Source organism: Bison bison, unplaced genomic scaffold (assembly GCF_000754665.1).
Source record: "Bison bison bison isolate TAMUID 2011002044 unplaced genomic scaffold, Bison_UMD1.0 scf7180017864519, whole genome shotgun sequence".
Classification (NCBI taxonomy): domain Eukaryota; kingdom Metazoa; phylum Chordata; class Mammalia; order Artiodactyla; family Bovidae; genus Bison; species Bison bison.
In genome coordinates this window covers 3,118,333-3,139,712 of record NW_011495072.1, presented here as the reverse complement: position 1 = coordinate 3,139,712, position 21,380 = coordinate 3,118,333, and the positions used below count along the sequence as shown (strand labels likewise).

The 21,380-nt window shown below is 37.4% G+C and overlaps 1 protein-coding gene across 1 annotated transcript in view; it reads left to right on the top strand.

The window, feature by feature from the left end:
* The first annotated feature begins 829 nt into the window (after positions 1-829).
* The window catches only part of MAN1A2 (mannosidase, alpha, class 1A, member 2), a 155,465-nt gene continuing 134,914 nt past the window's right edge, over positions 830-21,380 (top strand). Inside the window, exon 1 of the mRNA XM_010830715.1 lies at positions 830-1,138. Within this exon, the coding sequence (XP_010829017.1) occupies positions 837-1,138 (302 nt within the window). The 5' untranslated portion in view covers positions 830-836. The remainder of the gene's footprint in view (positions 1,139-21,380) is intronic.

Below are 21,380 nucleotides of genomic sequence, written 5' to 3'. Positions count from 1 at the left end.
TTAACTTAACCGGCCGCCGAGGAGGAGGAGGAGCCGGGCGGGGGCGGTCGACGCACCTCCCCTCCCCCAGCACACGCCGGGGCTTCTCAGAGGCCGCGGAGGAGGAAGTTCCGCTCTCTGACAGACCCGAGCGGTAGCAACAGCGGCCGCGGCTGGGAGGGCGCAGGTATTTTGGACGCGAATGCCCTTCGCGCCGACTGTCGAGGGGGCAGCGTCGGAGCTGTCGCCTGTCCTCGGAGCCGGGGGACAGGGTCGCGAGGCGCGGGCGTAGGAGCCCTCTTTTCTGCTTTTCACCCAGCGTCGCGCTGAGGCGGGAGACCTCTCCTCTCGGTTGGCCGACTTCCGAAGAGCCCCTTGTTTTTCAAGCACTGAGATTAAGAAATTCTCCAATCGAAGCATCAGAGGAGCCCAAGTGAACCTTCTACAACTCTGGGATCACGTCAGTCACCCTTTTGGGGCGGGAGACCACGCTGGAGCATCTCCCTGAGGTGCAGGAATGGAAGAGCCCACCTTGCATCCTTTCTGCGGTGTTGCTTGCCTCATCTACCCTTGGGAATGAAGAGGAGACTTGTAGTCACCCGGTGAGGTACCGAAAGCCAGATGGCAAAAGAAAATATCACAGGACTTAAACTAGTGATCGTTTTGGGGCCACACGCGTTTCTGCATGTAATTGAATGAGCGTGAAAGAGGTGCCCTATTGAAAAGCACAACAGTCCTTTAAGAGGAGAAAAATTGAATTTCCCCATTTTTGCCAAGATTCCGAAGACTGTTCAATGTATCGTACGTTTGATATAAGATGAGAACTTTATAAAATATTTTGCCCAAGAGCTTAAACGATGACTACCCCAGCGCTGCTGCCCCTCTCTGGACGAAGGATACCACCTCTGAACCTGGGGCCGCCGTCCTTCCCGCATCACAGGGCTACCTTGAGACTTTCTGAGAAGTTTATCCTCCTCCTTATTCTAAGTGCCTTCATCACCCTGTGTTTTGGAGCATTCTTCTTTCTTCCAGACTCTTCAAAACACAAACGCTTTGATCTGGGTTTGGAAGATGTGTTAATTCCTCATGTAGATGCCGGCAAAGGGGCGAAACACTCTGGAATCTTCCTGATCCATGGACCAGATGAACATAGACACAGGTTTGTTTATTTCAGAAGTTCTGGTATTAACGTTTGGCAGAGCGAGGTATGGTTTATTGCATCAGATCTGTTATTTTTTGGCAGTAAAATGTAGCTTTCCCTGAGTTGTGAGAGCTGTATTGTGATTTCACAACTAGTTAAATAGAGAACCACAAACTGGAAGGACTCCAGAGCCCCATCCAACGTCCAGCTCCTTCCTTTGATGTAGGAGGAACATTTGTGTTCAGGGGTGTTGGGTCTGATGTGAACAGCTGGGAGTGGAGGTATGAAAACTTAACTTGAAGAAATAGTGAAATAGGCCGTGCCTTCATTTATTAAGAAGGTGTTGCTTTATGTCATTGTGCCACCCTGTGAAATAGATCCGTGGAATCCTGACATGCTACGGATTTGTTGTCTCTCAAAGGGCCCTCGTTCTCTGGCTGGTAGTTAACCTCAGTAGTGAAGCTTAAGCATTTTAGTAGGACAAGCGCAGGTACAGTAGATGTATTTTGGTGCTCTGTGTGCAATCAGTTAAGTTAAAGATCTCACTGAATCTTAAGTCACTCACTTTCTGAGTCTTGTAGACAAGATTTGGTTATGTTTTTAAATATAATTTTGTTCTCACCTCCCCCCCCCCCCCCCCCATGTGGAAGGTAGTGTTTATCAAGTGACTCTTGAAATTTGCTTAATTTAAAGGGTTCACATTCTTTCCAGTCACTAAATCTGAAGTGAGCTCTTGGGAGAATATATCCAAATTAGGATAAAATGGGAGCTCTAGCTCTCTTTAAATCTTTTATTATATCAAAAGAAGAATCTGGGAAAGTAGTTTGCTTTCTTTAAACCTACAGTTTTGTTTTGTTCTTTTTTCCCCTGCTCCATCTTTCCCCCTTCTGCTCTATTTCTTAAATTAATTTTTGAGTATGTTTTAAATTAAAAAAAAAAAGGCTTATATTCTGTTCTCAATTGATGTTAGTTTTAACTTTTCCTCAAGCACAAAGTTTTTGAAAAACCTTGTGTTCAAATGTTATCCAAAATTAAATACTTTAGGAATATGTACTGTTGTAATGAGAGCTGATTTTTCCTTTTTCTCAGTCTAGTTCTTTGCTTGCTGTTTCTTTGACTTTTGGCTGAACCTTATGGAGTAGTTACTTCTAAAATTATTTCATACCATTCGTCTGTAGCCAAATTAATTTGAAATTTTTGCCATCATCTTCAACTTTTGTACTCTTTTCATTTGTTTATTTTCTCCTTTGCTGTTTGTGACTTGGAGAAAAATCTGATGCGATCTGTGAAATACGTTGCTGAAAAATTAACACTGAAAGTACTGCTTTCCTTGAAAACCTTATTTCCTGTGGTAATTCTAATGATTTTTTTTTTAAAGATGGTAAAACTGACTTCAGAGTTCTTTGAAGCCACAAATTAACATTATTTAACTCTCTTGTAGTTATTTGTCATATACTTAACAGTTTCCTTTATAGTTTAAATCGGTTTAAAAGTTAAGAAATGTGGCACATTCTAGTTTAAAAATGTTCACATAGAAAAATTCTGTTAAGGGGAGTTTAAATTTCAAATTTGAATGAAAATACATATATGTGCAATATGTGCATTTTTTCCACATCTTAAAAACCTATTTAAATCTGTTAAAACAAGAACTCTTAAATTTATATAGCCCTTGAATACATATGCTTTTTGTTTTGCTGTGCAAAACTGTTGGATTTCTGAGTTTGGAGTGAGAGATTGGTTATTGAGTTCTCTTAATAAGGTATGGCGAGTGAGCCATATCTTAGGTTTTGGATAGTAAGAGTCTGGATGACAAATCATTTATATGAGACACTTATTCAAATCTGTTTGGTTCTTGAGTTTTGGAAAGCACGAATTGGAATAGAGTTCAGGTCTTAAAGGATCCCTTTATTATCTCTGAGCATATTTTATGTGGTAGTTTATTTTTATATTGATTGTCACCATATCTGAAAACAGTGTATAGTTATAAGTAATTTTTTTAATTTGAGCAACAAAATACATTCCAAATAATATATCATTCAAATAATCAGATTTCAATGTAAAATATGAAACATTAATGTATAAACATTAGCGTTGTTGTTCAGTAACTTGGTTGTGTCCAAGTCTTGGCCACCCCATGGACTACAGCACCAGGCTTTTCTGTGACTGTCTCCAACAGTTTGCTCAAACTCATGTCCGTTGAGTTGATGATGCCATCCAACCATCTCATCCTCTGTCTGTTAAAATGATGTCTCTCTGAATTAACATTAACATATTCAAAAGTAATTCAGGAAGATGATATTTTTTTAACAGATACTTTTGGTACTAAGTTCATGCCTATTTTGGATGTGGTCAAAGGATCATCTTTCTTAGTTGAGAAAATACAAATGATGATTTATCTTAATTTTGTGTGTGTGGAGAAGAGTGTAGGATAGAGTGATGAGGAGCCTTACTTTAATGGAGAAGTAATGAGAAATAAATCTTGGCCATTATTTCTTATTCACAGTATTTAGCGGATACTTGTTGAATTGGCTTTTCTTGATTACTTAAGTTTAGTGTAGTAGTTTGGTGCTTAAGCTCTGGAGTCAGACTGCATGGATTCATACCCTACTTTTTCATTGATTAGATATGTGATTTGGAACAGATTTTCAAACTCTGTGCCTTAGTTGCTTCCTCTGGATTACAGATTGTTATATTGAACGAGATTTAGTGCATGCAAAGTGCTCAGTGTAGTTCCTAGCATTTAGTAAATGCTCAGTAAATAGTAACAATTATTAATAATTATATTTTGAGTATTTTAATTCTGAGTCTACTTACATGTACCTTTAAATATTGTACATGTTTCTGAAAAGTTGGGTGCAGATTAATTTTTAAAAGTGCACCAGAACCTTATTATCTAAAGGAATATTTTATCATCAAATTATTTAGCAATAAATGTGTATTGCATGTCTGCTGTGTATTGGGCCCTGCTTTTATGGCACTTCCCACCTAGGGGGAGGGGAGGGAAGGGATGACAAACATTAAATGAACAAATTTATTTTTTGGGTGTGATGAGTGTTACGAGATACATTCAGTGTTGTCAGAGCACAGAATGATGTGAGTTAGCCTGTGGAATGGGGGATAGGCAGTGGGAGCAGGGAAGGCTTTTTGAGGAAACAACTGCTCAGAAGCATACAAGTAGGAGATTGCTAAGTCAGGTAGAGTTGTGGGGGAAAAAAAGATCAAAGCAGAGAATATGACATATGTGAGAGCCCTCAGTAGTATTACTGTCGAACCCAAGTTCATGTGCCTGATGCACAATGAGGCCGAACAAACGTTAAGAGTTTGCAGTGGAGAAAAGTTTACTGCAAGGGCCAAGCGAAGAGGATGGGGCAACTCATGCTCCAAAGACTCAAACTGCCTGGTAATTTTCAGGGAAGAGTTTTATAGGCAAAAGTGCTGGGGAGAGGGCTGCAGGTTGTGTGACTTCCTCTTAATCTGTTGGTGGTGAGGTAACAGGGTGGTGTTCTAGGAATCTGTCATCAGCCTTCTGATTCCAACCAATTAGGGTTGGAGCCAGAACATGCTTGTGTTCAGCCTGAAGATACCGTCTTCCACCTGGATGGAGGCCCTACTTCCTGTCAGAACTGGGAGATTTGTGTCATATTATGCACCTCCCTGAGGAGGATCACTGCTGTGTTGTTTCTTTCTGCTGTTCCCTCACTTCCCTGGTTAGTAACTGAATCTGCCCTGTGGACTTAGGAAAGGTCATGGAGGTGAAAAGCCTTTTTCCTACAAACAAGGAATGGGACACTGAAAAGGGTTTTGTGCCCTGGAGGGCTGTGCAGGATCCTGGTTGGTTTCAGCATTGTTGAGGATCTGAGAAATACTCAGTGTGGCTCGTATGGCTCATATAGAGATTAGTGGTGTGGGGCTAGGTGAAGAGACTAGGTGAGGAGTCATATTCGGCTTCCTTATTGTTTGAAAAGTTTGAATGAGTTGCCAGCATTGACATATGAGGGAAATTTCACACAAAGTCTGGATTTCGAAGTTCTCTTGAAAAAGTAGAGGATATAGCAACATCCAAGTCTGTATTTTCAGATGGCAGTGCTCAGCTGGATCCAGGCAGCTGCTGCTCCCTCTAGAGGGGCATTGGCTCCTCATTTTGTGCCACTCAGTTAAGTTGCCAGATAAGTAAATTTAATGAATCAATATTTAACCTGGTTGTTGTTGAGTTCGGAATCCCTAGGCAGAATTCTGTAGTTTTTAGTCAAGTATTCTGATCTTAAGTACTGTGGGAAGTCATTGAAGAGTTTTCTTTGAAGCAAGGGACTGTCATTGTCAGTCAGTATTTAAAAAATATAAACAGTCACTTTGGTTACAGTGTAAACACTGGGTTGGAGGGGAACAGGAGGAAGTGTAGTGAAATCAGTTAGGAGAGCATAAGTCACAGAGAATATTGGCTTAGACCACAGTGGTGAAAGTGGAGGAGAGAAATTAGTGGAGAAAAGCACTTGATTCAACAGACATTCAAACTGTTAAGTTGTGTGGAAATTGGTGGTTGGTTGAGTATGGAGTCTAAAGGAGGAGGAGGAGGTAGTCTCAGGTAACTGTTTCTAAGTGACATGGTTGTGGATTGCTAAGAAATATACACTATATTTAACTAATACTTTATATAATTGATATTACATGAATTTAAGATAAAGTGTTTTCCTGAGAAAACCTATGTGTTCCCTCCCATTAAATGGTTCATAAATAATACAGAGTTTTCAAACAATATATACTTTGCAGATGATAATGACATAGAATGTATCATTTGATGTTCATGATACATGTTTAGCATCTGTGATTTTAAAGTAACCAAAACATTTAGCTAGTGGTTATAGTATACATGAAATATTATAAATACACACAGATATACATAAAGTATCATGTTCATAATTTGTGTGCATAACAGACCCATCTAATAAGAATTTTACTTATTAATTTTCACTTTTGACACTGACATTTGTTTTATATGTTGGCATTATATAAATGGGCTTTGTGTTTTTATTTTTTGAAATATTTATTTGAACTACCAATAAATTTCATCCTCCAGTCAAAATTTGCAAGTATAAATTGAATTCTTGGGGTTGGGTGTATGTTAACTTCTGATAGTTTGCTCAAAAGGAAAGATTTGGAGTCAGAAGGACTTAAAGTTGCATCTTGGTTTTACTAACTAGCTGTGTGACATTGTACTAGACAGAATCACTTTAAACCTGTGTGACATTGTACTAGACAGAATCACTTTAAACCTGTGTTGGGCAATATCGTAGTCACTAGAGTCCTGTGGCTTTTGAACGTGACATGTGGCTAGTCCAGATTGTAGCATGCTGTAATGAGAGTTCCTCAAGTTTTTCATGTTATGTTTGTATTTTTGGCTTGATTCACTTTTCTTTTCTGTTGCAGGAGTAGAGATTTTATATCTCACCATTATGAGTTTAGCTTTCTTAGTACCTTTTCTCATCTCATCTCCCATACCTCCTCTCCCTGCATCCTATTCTTTATTTAGGGCTTACTGCTTCTGTTTTAGAGAGGTTGCACATTTATTTTATCCTGTATGTCCTCTGGGTTTTCCCTTGTAATATATTTCCCTAATTGTCTTGTGGTTATTTTTCCTACTTCCTTTTTTTTTGGCTGTTGTTCGGTCTCTCAGTCGTGTCTGACTCCTTGAGACCCCGTGGACTGCAGCATGCCAGGCTTCCCTGTCTATCATCAAATCCCGGATCTTGTTCACACTTATGTCCATTGAATCGGTGAAGCCATCCAACCATCTTGTCTCCTCCTTCTGCCTTCAATCTTTCCCAGCGTTAGGGTCTTCTCTAATGAATCGGCTCTTCACATCAGGTGGCCAAAGTATTGGAGCTTCAGCTTCAGCATCAGTCCTTCCAATGAATATTCAAGATTGATTTTCTATAGGATTGACTGGTTGGATCTCATTGCAGTCCAAGGGACTCTCAAGAATCTACTCTCAAGAATCTTTTGAATCTGCAGTTCAAAAGCAGCAATTCTTCGGCGTTCACCTTCTTTATGGTCCATCCATGTGTGACTACTGGAAAAACTTTAGCTTTGGCTATTTGGACCTTTGTTGGCAAAGTAATGTCTCTGCTTTTTAATATGCTGTCTAGGTTTGACATAGCTTTTATTTCAAGGAGCAAGCGTCTTTTAATTTCATGGCTGCAGTCACCATCTGCAGTGATTTTGGAGCCCAAGAAAATAGTCTGTCACTGTTTGCGTTGTTTCCCCATGTATTTGCCATGAAATGATGGGACTGGGTGCCATGATCTTCATTTTTTAATTGTTGAGTTATAAGCCAGCTTTTTCACTCTCCTCTTTCATTTTCATCAAGAGGCTCTTTAGTTCCTCTTTGCTTTCTGTCATAAGGGTGGCATATCTGCATATCTAAGGTTATTGATATTTCTTCTGGCAATCTTAATTCCAGCTTCTGCTTCATCCAGCCTGGCATTTCACATGATGTACTCTGCATATAAGTTAAATAAGCAAGGTGACAATATATAGCCTTGACGTGTTCTTTTTCCACTTTGGAACCAGTCCGTTGTTCTGTGTCCTGTTCTAACTGTTGCTTCTTGAGCTGCATACAGGTTTCTCAGGAGGCAGGTCAGGTGGTCTGGTATTGCCATCTCTTGAAGAATTTTCCACAGTTGTGATCCACACAGTCAAAGGCTTTAGCATAGTCAATGAAGCAGAAGTACATGTTCTTCTGGAATTCTCTTGGTTTTTCTGTGATCCAATGGATGTTGGCAATTTGATCTCTGGTTCTTCTGTCTTTCCTAAATCCAGCTTGAACATGTGGAAGTTCATGGTTCACGTATTGTTGAAGCCTGGCTTGGATAATTTTGAGCATTCCTTTTACTAGCGTGTGAGATGAGTGCAATTGTGCAGTAATTTGAACTTTCTTTGGCAGTGCCTTTCCTTGGGATTGGAATGAATTCTGACCTTTCCCAGTCCTGTGGCCAGTGGCAGAATTTTCTAAATTTGCTGGCATATTGAATGTAACACTTTAACAGCATCCAGCATCATCTCTTAGGATTTGAAGTAGCTCAGCTGGAATTCCATCACCTCCACTAGCTTTGTTTGTAGTGATGCTTCCTAAGGCCCACTTCCCTTTACTCAGATGTGAATAAGGTAAGATCAGTTTATACTGGACATTTATCAATAATCTGTGGTATAGATGTCTTTGATGCTTTTTTTTTTGGATCTGCTTATATATTGAGTGAATACTTGTTTGAGCTCCATAGTTGGAGGACAGAGTGATTTATGTAGCTTTCAGTCTCTTTTCTTCTGTTCTAATATCTTTAGTCCTCTCAACTTGTAGCACTAGAGTAGATTTCACAATTTTGGGTACAGTTGACATCATAGACAGCTACTGAAATTCTTCTTGTTCTCTTACCAGCTAGAATACAGTGTTTCATTCTGTTTCCCCTATCCTCCAGGAGTTGTTCTCTGATATAGCCTAGCTAGGTAGATAATAAGGAAAGAATTGGGAAGATACTGTGGGGAAGGCAAGTTGAACAGTGCTCTGACGACATGAAGGTTTCTATCCCATTTTATGATTAGGTCTCTGTGATAAGTTACAGTTGGGGTAGTGTAGTTTGGACATTTTTTGTTTAATGAGTAAGATATGGTTATAAATTACTGAAAAATTCTTCCAGATTCTGACATAATGGCTCTTATTTCTTTGATAGCCTGAGTTTTATTCTCTTCTGCATCTTTCCTAAGTATTAATAGTATACTGTATTTTGGGGCTGCTTACCAGATGACATTTGTGTACTCTTATTTAGAATCTAATTTTGATCCTAAGCAAAGTGACAGTGACTTTGCTTTTACATTATAAAATCACTGTTATAAAATGAGTATGTTTTTCATTTTTCTCAGAAATGAAAAAAGAACTAGTATGGTGTGATTAAAATGCAGAATGCCAAGGTGTAAGTCCTGATTTTCATGTTGGTCAGCATGTACTAGAAATTGCTTGCTGTTCAGTGCCCCAGAAGTTGAATGTTAATAAGTAAGCATTATTTATTAGATGAAGTTAAATGTTTTAAGGAAATAAAATTTGTTCAAATATAGTTTATTTGCTTTAAGCTGTAATAACCATTCCAAAATCTCTTTTGGGTTTTATAACAAGTGTTTTAGGCTTATGAAATGTTTATTTACTCTTATTTATTAATACTTCTTTTGATTTTTCTTACTAATAGATCAAACATACAATCTCAGAATATTCCTTCCATATTATGAATATTTACATAGACTTATGTAGCTTATGTAGCATCTATAATATTAATATGTAGTCTAAGATTAGATTTTGTCATTATTTAATATTATAAATCTGTGCTTGAATTACTTTGATTTGCCTTTAATTTTATTTTGTAATAGTGCTCTCTGATCTGCAGCTTTCTGGTTAATATTAATTTACCCATTAACATCTGAGATTGCCAACACCCAAGAATGAGTGACTTTCACTTTCACAGACAAATTTATTCCTTTACTGTTCCTGCCTTTGGGTTGTCTTTTTCCCATGTACTTTTATCTTTCTCCTATATTGTCTGTGATTGCATGTTTACAGTCATTTGCTTACTTGTTGCTCCCAACAGAACATGGGTTCCTTGTGAACAGATGATTGTCTTTTAATTATTTTTGTCTCTCCAATGCTTAATGTTCATTTGACCCTTAATGAAAGTGTATATATATTAAAAAAATTGAATTGTAGTTGATTTACAGTGTTGTATTAGTTTAGTTTCTGGTGTACAGCAAAGTGATTCAGTTATATATATATATACTTTTCTATTATGGTTTATTACAGTATATTGAATATAGGTCCCTGTGCTAGACAGTAGGGACATTTTGTTTATCTATTTTATATATAGTAGTTTGTATCTGCTAATCCCAAACGGTAAGTTTGTTTTCCATGTCTGTGAGTCTGTTTCTGTTTCATATATAAGTTCATTTGTATCATATTTTAGATTCCACATATAAGTGATATCATATCTTTCTCTTTCTGACTTACTTCACTTGGTATGATAGTCTCTAGGTCCATCCATGTTGCTGCAAATGGCATTATTTCACTGTATTTTATGGGTTAATAATATTCCACTATGAAAATATGCAACATCTTTTTTATCCATTCATCTTTTGATGGACAGTTTAGGTTGGCTCCATGTTTGGCTGTTGTAAACAGTGGTATTGTGAACGTAGGGGTCCATGTATCTTTTCAAGTTAGAATTTATACATGCCTAGGAACGGGATTGCTGAATCATATGGCATCTCTAATTTTAGTTTTTTAAGGAACCTCCATACTGTTCTTCATAATGGCTGCATCAGTTTACATACCCACTGACAGGACAGGAAGTTTCCCTTTTCTCTCTTTCTAACATTTGTTATTTGTAGATTTTTAAGTGAGGTGGTACATCATTGTAGTTTTGATTTGCATTTCTCTAATAATTAGTGATGTTGAGCTTTTTTCATATGTCTGTTGGCATCTATATGTCTTGGAGAAATGCCTGTTTAGGTCATCAACCCATTTTTTGATTGGGTTGTTAGAATTCTGAGTTATATAAGCTGTTTGTATATTTTGAGATTGAAGCCCTTGTCCATTGCATCATATGCAAATATTTCTCCTAGTCAGTAGGTTGTCTTTTTGTTTTGTTGAAGGTTTCCTTTGCTCTGCAAAAGTTTGTTAGTTTGATTGGGTCTCCTTTATTTTTGCTTTTATTTCTATTGCCTTGGGAGACTGACTTAAGAAAACTTTGCTACAATTTATGTCAGAAAATGCTTTGCCTGTGTTCTTTTATAGGAGTTTTATGGTATTATGTGTTATGTTTAAGTCTTTAAGCCATTTTGAGTTTGTATAGTGTGAAGATGTGTTCAAACTTCATTGATTTACATGCAGTTGTACATCTTTTCCAGTATCGCTTCCTGAAGAGACTATCTTCTCTGTTGTATTTTCTTGTCTCATTTGTTGAAAATTAATTGACCAGAGGTGTGTGGGTTTATTTCTGGGCTTTCTATTCTGTTCCATTGATCCATATGTCTGTTTTTTGTGCCAGTACCGTGCTTTTTTCCCACCTTTTTGGCCACGCCACCTGGCATGTGGGATCTTAGTTCCCTAATCAGGGATTGAACCCTGCCACGGCAGTAAAAACACTGAGTCCTAACCACTGGACTGCCAGGAAATTTCCAAATCCACACTGTTTTGATTGCTGTAGTTTTGTAGTATTGTTGGAAGTCTAGGAGACTTATGCTTCCAGCTTTATTCTTTTCTTTAGGATTGCCTTGGCAATTCTGGGTCTTTTATGGTTCCATATAGATTTTAGGATTATTTGTTCTAGTTCCATGAAAAAGTCATGGATAATTTGATCAGATCAGATCAGTCGCTCAGTCGTGTCCGACTCTTTGCGACCCCATGAATCACAACACGCCAGGCCTCCCTATCCATCACCAACTCCCGGAGTTCACTGAGACTCACGTCCATCGAGTCAGTGATGCCATCCAGCCATAGGGATCATATTAAATCTGTAGATTGCTTTGGGTAGTATGGCCATTAGTTAAAATGGCCATACTACCCAATTCTACTACTACTACTCAATTCATACTACTAATTCTTCCAATCCAAAAGCATGGGGTAGTTTTCTATCTTTTAAAATCATCTTCAGTTGCTTTTATCAGTGTTTTATAGTTCTCAGCATATAAATCTTTCTCCGGTTTGGTCAGGCTTACTTCTAAGTGTGTGTGTGTGTATATATATATATATATATATGTATATGCAGTTTTAAAAGGTATTGGTTTTTAATTTTTCTTTCTGATATTTCATTGTTAGTATGAAGAAACTGATTTCTATATATTAATGTTGCATCCTGTTCCCTTGCTGAATTTATTAGTGCTAGTAGTTTTATTGTTGAGTCTTTAAGATTTTCTGTATATAGTGTCATCTCATCTGCATATAATGACAATTTTACCTGTTGTCTTCCCATTTGGATACCTTTCTTTCTTTTTATTGTATGATTGCTATGACTAGGACTTCTGATACTAGAAGTGGGCATCTTTGTTTTATCCGGAATTTTAGCAGGAAGGCTTTCAGCTTTTCACTATTGAATATTATGTTAACTGTAGATTTGTCGTAGAAGAAAGTGTTAGTCGCTCAGTCATGTCTGATTCTCCAGACAAGAATACTGGAGTGGGTTGTCATCTCCTTCTCCAGGGGATCTTCCCGACCCAGGGATCAAACCCAGGTCTCCTGCATTGCAAGCACATTCTTTACCATCTGAGCTCCCAGGGAAGTCTAGATTTGTCATAAATACGCTGAGAATGTATTAATAAATGCTGTTATGTTGAGATACACTTTCTTTATACTCACTTTGGTAAGAGTTTTTATTCATAAATGGATGTTGAATTTAACAAATGCTTTTTCTGCATCTGTTGAGATGACCATGTGATTTTTGTCTTTTCTTTTATTGATATGGTGTATCATGTTGTTTGATTTGTGTATTTTGCACCATCCTCATGACCCTGGGATGAATCCAGTGTGTTCATGGTGTATGATCTTTTTATGTCTTACTGAATTTGGTTTGCTAATATTTTGTTGAGAATTTTTGCATCTGTATTCATCAAGGATACTGTCCTATAGTTTTTTTTCTTGGTGTTGCTTTGTCAGGTTTTGGTATCAGGATGATGATGGTGGCCACATAGAATGACTGTGGGAGTGTTTCCTCCTCTTCAGTCAGGAAGTAGAGAAGGATCAGTATAAGTTCTTCTTTGTATGTTTGGTAGAATTCCCCATTGAAGCCATCCAGAATAGTATGTATCTTGAATAAATGATGTCCATGGCGAGGTGACGAATTCTGCAAAAGGAGATATAAACAATGTAAGACAATATTGAGAGATAAGATGCAAAAGTAGGATGAATAATGTCTTAAAGTGAAGACAATGTTTAATAGAGGCCCTTTATTAAAAATAATTAAAAAAAACTTGCAAATTATTCACTTTGGCCCTCTCTAGAAAATACTTATCCATACACGTGTATCTAAGTTATTTTGGATGCCCTTACATTGAATTTTTCCTTCTTTAGGAAAAAAAGAGAAAATAATAGTATGTGATGAATATTTTCACATATTTAGCATTTATTCTTTACATCAGACCTGTAAGTTAGGTATTACTAACCTTATTTTTACAGATATAGTGATCATGACAGTGTTGGAAGTTGGTATCACAGAAACTAAACATCTATATGAAATCTATAGTACATGGTAAACATTGATTTAATTGATTAACTGGGCAAATGTTATGTTTACTATTGTTTGAAAGTTATGAAAAGTATTTAAATTATGGTTTAGGCTGGCTAGGTAAATCATTTTGCTCTTTTATTTTTCATAACTGTGCATGTTCTGTCAGAAAAGTTTATTTAGATTACCATTAAATTTTTGCTGGAATTTTTTCCTTTTAGAACACAGTTAAAATAAAGCATGGATGAAGGTTTATATACAGATTGGCTTTTAGGATTTATTATAAAGGGAAAATCTCCTTTAAAGGCATTCATTCCAATATCTATCTCGGAATTTTATGTAGTCCAGAACGAAGACATCATTGTATATTTAAAAGGGCAGTGGGCTCAGTGTTAAGAGATAGGGGCTCTAGTTTCAGTGTTGTCCTTACTTACTGGATGTATTTCTTTGAGCTCTTTAACTTCTTTGTGCCTTGTTTATCAAATGAAGGAATTGATTGAACCTTCAAAGATTCCTTCCAGCTCATGCATATGAAATACCAGTAATTTTATGAAGTGGGGACCGAAGAATGCGTAGTAATTTAGTTCAAGGCATGACAAATACTTTGAAAATAAGGTGCATTCTGAGTAGGAATTAGTGTTATTTCTATCTATAAAAATTAAGGTTTGAAAAATAATTTTATAAAGGTCTAATTCATTTATAGATATTATGGTTTTTTTTATAATGAAATGTGTGCCAGTTTAAAGAGTATAAATGACTGAAATGGTGTTTTTATGCATTATTTCGCATAAGTTTAAAAGTATAACTTACTGAACATTTTTTTACACCAGCCTGAAGGTAATTGGTGTATTTACAAAAGTATTTCCAGATGTCATTTTTGAGCTCAGTTAACAGTTACATATAAAGTTTTATATAACCATTTAATTTGTTATATAAAACTTTAGGATAGATTCTATGGAAGGCAAGAGTTCTTGAATAATTCAGGCCTCAGACCCTGTAGGGCTCTTATTACCCCAGTGCAGAATTTTCTTTGAGATAATAATTTCCTAACCTTAATGTGGAAAGATGCCATTGAAAGTGTCTGTTCTTTTGTCTTCCATATCAATAGGAACTTTAGAGATAAGTTATATAGTTTTAAAAAAGAAAGGATATGATGTAATCTGGTGCAAAGAAAAACATGTGTCTCGTTTTTCTTTTTACTTTTTGACATTTACATATTTATGGTATCAACTGCTATTACTTGTGCAGATCTCTTGGCCTCTCCCTAGTGATAACATATTTCATTTATTCAGCAAGTGGTTTTTTTAATTTAGGATGCACCAAGCATTATACTAAGTATTGGGGTTCAGTTCAGTTCAGTTCAGTCGCTCAGTCGTGTCCGACTCTTTGCGACCCCATGAATCGCAGCACGCCAGGCCTCCCTGTCCATCACCAACTCCCAGAGTTCACTCAAACTCATGTCATTCGAGTTGGTGATGCCATCCAGCCATCTCATCCTCTGTCGTCCCCTTCTCCTGCCCCCAATCTCTCCCAGCATCAGAGTCTTTTCCAATGAGTCAACTCTTCGCAGAGGTGGCCAAAGTACTGGAGTTTCAGCTTTAGCATCATTCCTTCCAAAGAACACTCAGGACTGATCTCTTTCAGAATGGACTGGTTGGATCTCCTTGCAGTCCAAGGGACTCTCAAGAGTCTTCTCCAACACCACAGTTCAAAAGCATCAATTCTTTGGTGCTCAGCTTTCTTTACAGTCCAACTCTCACATCCGTACATGACTACTAGAAAAACCATAGCCTTGACTAGACGGACCTTTGTTGGCAAAGTAATGTCTCTGCTTTTGAATACGCTGTCTAGGTTAGTCATAACTTTTCTTCCAAGGAGTAAGTGTCTTTTAATTTCATGGCTACAATCACCATCTGCAGTGATTTTGGAGCCCCCCAAAATAAAATCTGACACTGTTTCCACTGTTTCCCCATCTATTTCCCATGAAGTGATGGGACCAGATGCCATGATCTTAGTTTACTGAATGTTGAGCTTTAAGCCAACTTTTTCACTCTTTTCTTTCACTTTCATCAAGAGGCTTTTGAGTTCCTCTTCACTTTCTGCCATAAGGGTGGTGTCATCTGCATATCTGAGGTTATTGAGATTTCTCCCTGCAATCTTGATTCCAGCTTGTGCTTCTTACCGCCCAGCATTTCTCATGATGTACTCTGCATAGAAGTTAAATAAACAGGGTGACAATATACAACCTTGACGTATTCCTTTTCCTATTTGGAACCAGTCTGTTGTTCCATGTCCCGTTCTAACTGTTGCTTCCTGACCTGAATACAGGTTTCTCAAGAGGCAGGTCAGGTGGTCTGGTATTCCCATCTCTTTCAGAATTTTCCACAGTTTCTTGTGATCCACACAGTCAAAGGCTTTGGCATAGTCAATAAAACAGAAGTATTGGGGTTATTGGAGAATATTATAGAAGATAAACTTTTAGTTGGACACTACTGAAAATGTTCAACCTGAGATTCACATCTTAACATTGTCTTCAAGCATAAATTATCTCTGGAGTCAGATTCTAGGGATCTTAAGATACTTTTTCACCTAGGTGAGGCTCAGGTATGCATTTAGGTCATTGTTATTTTTTGAGAGTTCAGATAAGTAGTTGTCTTTTTTCCTTTCTTTTTTCTCCTAATGAACATTTGTGTCATTAATTTATGCATTTCTGGCATATGGACTGGGTTATCTGGAAGTGAGGTGAAGTGTTCTGAAGCTTTTTTCAGTAAGGAACCAGACCCTGTCATCTAAAAAAGTATGCCAATCATTGTGCTAAATTGAGATCTCACACAATTATATATCTTCAGGTATCTAAAACTATATATATATAGCTGTATAGAGTTATATTCATAAGTCTATTTAAAATGTTTATGTATGTACATGACTTCTTCCATTACTTTGCAGTAAGGTGGCATCTGATATAAAGTTTATATCTTTTTGGTGTGTATAAATAAATATAAATTATTTTTCTATTAATTTGTGATACTGTTAATCAACATTTACCTTTTCATGAGCTGGGGTTTTTTTTCCTCTACTTAAAAAGATTGTTTATATCGAGGGGCAGTGTATATTGAGCAGGGTGGCTCCACTTGCACTTACACTGTTGGTGAAGGTGTAAAGTAATAGAATTTTTATAATGAACAATTTAGTAATCAATTAATTTAATAAATACCAATCAATTTAAAGTACATATTCTTTGATTTAGAAATTCTTCTAAGAACTAATCCTAGTAAATCTTTACATCAGTGCACAAAGAAATGTTTAAGAATGTATCCCAAGGATTTCCCTGGTGGTCCGGTGGCTGGGACTCTGTGCTCCCAATGAGGGGGTCCAGGGTTTGATCCTTGGTCAGGGAACTATAATAGATCCCACATGCTGCAATTAAGAGATCACATGCTACAACTAAAAAATCCTGAGCACTGCAACTAAGATCCAGCAACCCCAATAAGTAAATAAACAAATACTAAAAAAATAAATAAATAAAAAGATAATAAAAGATAATGTATCCCACAGTATACAGAGTTCTTTTTTTCTTTAAACCCCCATGGATCTTTCTGATTACTCCCTAAAGTAACCACCATTTGAAGTCTTACAGTATGTTTTGATATCAGGTATAAGTCCTCTCATTCTTTTTTGTTTGTTATAAGCATACATAAAAGTCTTTTAACAGCTAACATTGTCACTGTAGCCACTGTTTCAGATCTTGACATTTTTCTGTTTTAGCTGAAGATTACCCTTCTTGAGATAAACCTCTATTCTGAGTTTTGATACTGTCTTTCTCAATACATGGTTTTATAATTATGCTCCATATATATTGATATGTTATATATACAAACAATTGTAAAATATATAATTATATTCTGCATGCTCTTAAACATTGTATATCTCCTTCAGCAAATTTTTTTAATTCAACATTTAAAAAATGATTTATATATATTATCATATCGGGCTCTGGTTCAATTATTCACTTAGATATTCTATTGTATGACTAAACCTCAGATTATTTACATATGCCCCTGTTGATAGATTTTTTTTTTATGTTAATTCCGTATTCTAACTGCAGAAGCATTCTTGTACATGTGTACTTGGGCACATGTGTTTTTTCCTCCAAGGTAAAAGCTTAGTAATACAATTATTGAGTTGTAAATTATATGCATCATTGACTGCATGTTTTGCTGCTAAGTTAGTCTCTAAAGGGCTTGTACCAATTTACCTCCCACTTGCATCTTTGTAAACCATGGCTTTGTTAAATTTTAGAAATCTTTAGCAATTTGATACAAATTTTAGTTTTTATTTCTTGATTACTAGTAAGATGGAATTTTTTTAAAACATATTTATTGATTGCTTGAGTTTCCTAGTCTTTGAGTTGCTTGTTCACTTTTTTGGCCAATTTTTCTTTGAGATTGTTCTTCTTCTTACTCATTTGTAGGAGTTATTTATATATTCTAGATGAATTCTTCATTACTTATATGCATTAAAGATAAATTCTTGCAATGGATGTCTGATTTTCATGCTTTGTTTATTTTTATACTCCAGTTTTATAGAAGTTTTAAATTTTAATGCAGTTGATATTTTTCCTTTATGATATTTTGCTTTTTGGATTTTTATGTAGTTAGTGTCGTGTCCCACTCTTTGTGACTCCATGGACTGCAACACGCCAGGCTTCCCTGTCCTTCATCATCTCCCAGAGCTTGCTCAAACTCATGTCCATTGAGTCAATGATGCCATCCAACCATCTCATTGATAATAATTTTTCATATTATTATCCTTGTTTCTGGTTTCTCTATGTCCTTCTGTATATTTGTTTAACTAGCATAGCATTCTGTTTAAATAATAGAAACCAACCTGGCTGCATACCAGGAGGTAAGGAGCTGGTGAGCAAGTGAAGCTTCATCTGGGACTCCCTATTGCTTTTTGCATTACCACCTGAACCATCCTTCCCCCTCACCGCTGCACTACCCCAGTCCATGGAAAAATTGTCTTCCATGGAGGAGCCTGGGTGCCGCAGTCCCTGATGCCAAAAAGATTGGGGACTGCATTTAAGAGGCTGCCTTTGCTCCATCGTGTATTCTTGCCTCTTTTGTCAAAGATAAGGTGCCCATAGGTATGTGGGTTTATCTCTGGGCTTTATATCTTGTTCCTTTGGTCTATATTTCTGTTTCTGTGTCAAAATACAATATTGTCTTTATGACTGTAGCTTTGTAGTGTACCCTGAAGTCAGAAAGATTGATTCCTCCAGCTCTGTTTTTCATCTCAAGAATGCTTTGGGTATTAGGAGTCTTCTGTGTTTCCATCAGGTATTCTCTTTTCAATTAGGAATTCTTTAATGGCTTGCTTTGCCCTTCAGTTGCAAAACAAACTTTATTCATGGTTGAACTTTTCTTCTCTGGTTTTCTTACCATGCCCAGTCTGTTCTACACTACTGCACCTTCTCCACTCTGCACACTATATTCTAGTGGTCATACCAACTTATTTCCTAACTGATATATTGTTTTGTTTCTTCTTTGTACACTATCACTTCTATCTAGTATGCCCTTGTTTTCTTGCTCTGCCTGGCAAATTTGCTTTTTTCTCCTTTTAATTTCTATTTGAAGAGTATGCCTTTCTAATGCTGTTTTCCTATGTAAATCTATTTTCAAGTCATGCTCATGTTGTTGTTCAGTCGCTCAGTCACGTCTGACTCTTTGTGACCCCATGGACTGCAGCACCCCAGGCTCCTCTGTTCTCCACTGTCTCCTGGAGTTTGCTCAGATTCATGTCCATTGAGTTGGTGATACTGTCTAACCATCTCATCCTCTGCTGCTCCCTTCTCCTTTTACTTCAGTTTTTCCTGGCATCAGAGTCTTTTCCAGTAGGTTGGCTCTTTGCATCAGGTGGCCAAAGTATTGGAGCTTTAGCAATAGCCCTTCCAATGAATATTCAGGATTGATTTCCTTCAGGATTGACTGATTTGATCTCCTTGCAATCCAGGGGACTCTCAAGAGTCTTCTCCAGCACCACGATTTGAAAGCATCAATTCTTTGGCGCTCAGCCTTCTTTATGATCCAACTCTCACATCTGTGCATGACTACTGGACCATAGTTTTGACTATATGGACCTTTATTGGCAAAGTGATGTCTCTGTTTTTAATACACTGTCTATGTTTGTCATAGCTTTTCTTCCAAGGAGCAAGCATCTTTTAATTTGATGGCTGCAGCCTCTCTCCACAGTGATTTTGGAGTTCAAGATGTTAAAATCTGTTGCTGCTTTCACTTTTTACCCTTCTATTTGCCATGAAGTGATGGAACCGGATGACGTGATATTCATGTTTTGAATGTTGAGTTTTAAGCCAGCTTTTTCACTCTCCTTTTCACCCTCTTCAAGAGGCTTTTTAGTTCTTCTTCACTTTCTTCACACCTTAGGTTGTTGATATTTCTCCTGGCAATCTTGATTCCTACTTGTGATTCATCCCGCCTGGCATTTTGCATAATGTATTCTGCATATAACTTAAATAAGTAGGGTGACAATATACAGCCTTGTCTTACTCCTTTCTCAAATTTGAACCAGTCAGTTGTTCCATGTCTGGTTTTAGCTGTTGCTTCTTGACCCACATACAGGTTTCTCAGGTGATAGATAAGGTGGTTTGGTAGTCCCATCTCTTGAAGAATTTTCCAGTTTGTTATGATCCACACAGTCAAAGGCTTTAGGGTAGTCAGTGAAGCATACGTAGATGTTTTTCTGGAATTCCCTTGCTTTCTCAGCTATCCAATAAACATTGGCAATTTGATCTGTGGTTTCTCTGCCTCTTCTAAACCCAGCTTGTACATCTGGAAGTTCTTAGTTCATGTACTGCTGAAGCCTTGTTTGAAGGATTTTGAGCATAACCTTGTTGGCATGTAAAATGAGCACATTTGTACAGTAGTTTGAAATGTGTTCAGTTCAGTTCAGTCACTCAGTCGTGTCCGAGTCTTTGCAACCCCATGAACTGCAGCACGCCAGGCCTTCCTGTCCATCACCAACTCCCGGAGTCCACCCAGACCCATGTCCATTGAGTCTGCGATGCCATCCAACCATCTCATCCTCTGTTGTCCCCTTCTCCTCCTGCTCTCAATCTTTCCTAGCATCAGGGTCTTTTCCAATGAGTCAGCTCTTCGCATCAGATGGCCAAAGTATTGGAGTTTCAGCTTCAACATCAGTCCTTCCAATGAACACCCAGGATTGGTCTCCTTTAGGATTGACTGGTTGGATCTCCCTGCAGTCCAAGGGTCTCTCAAGAGTCTTCTCCAACACCACAGTTCAAAAGCATCAATTCTTCTGCACTCAGCTTTCTTTATAGTCCAACTCTCACATCCATACATGACCCCGAACAGTTTCCTTTTTATCTTTGTGTCTTAGTGTTTTCCTATTAAGATGGAGAACAGTGTTAAGTATAGGGTGCCTCATAAATTGGTGTGAGGACTAAATAAGGTAATCTTGTATAGGGAAAGAAAAAATAAAAACAAAATGAGACAACAACCTAAAAAATGCAAACCTAATATTATTTATGGCATATTAAAAAGTGATTTAACTCTTACACATAGGATATAATTGAAAAAGTAATTTCAAATCTCATGCAAACTTGCAGATATAAGATTAGATATTTTTTGGAAATCTTTGAAGGTACCCATAGTTAGCCATTCTGCAAAGTTTGAGGGCACAGTCCTGCACAAGACTACCCTTACTTCTGATACCACCTAAAATTTCAGGGGACTCCAAAGCCACCCTCAGGTTTGATAATTTGCTAGGACTCCCAAAACTCACTAAAAGTTATCCATTATAGTGAAGGGATGGAGTTTAAAATCAGCCAAGGGAAAGAAGCACATAGCATATATTCCAGGAAGGTTCCAGATGTAGAGCTTCTAGTGTCCTCTTCTTATAAAGTCAGGACATCAAGTTGTGACAGTGTGTATTGTCACCCAGGTAAGCTCATGTGAGCTTTGGTGTCCAGA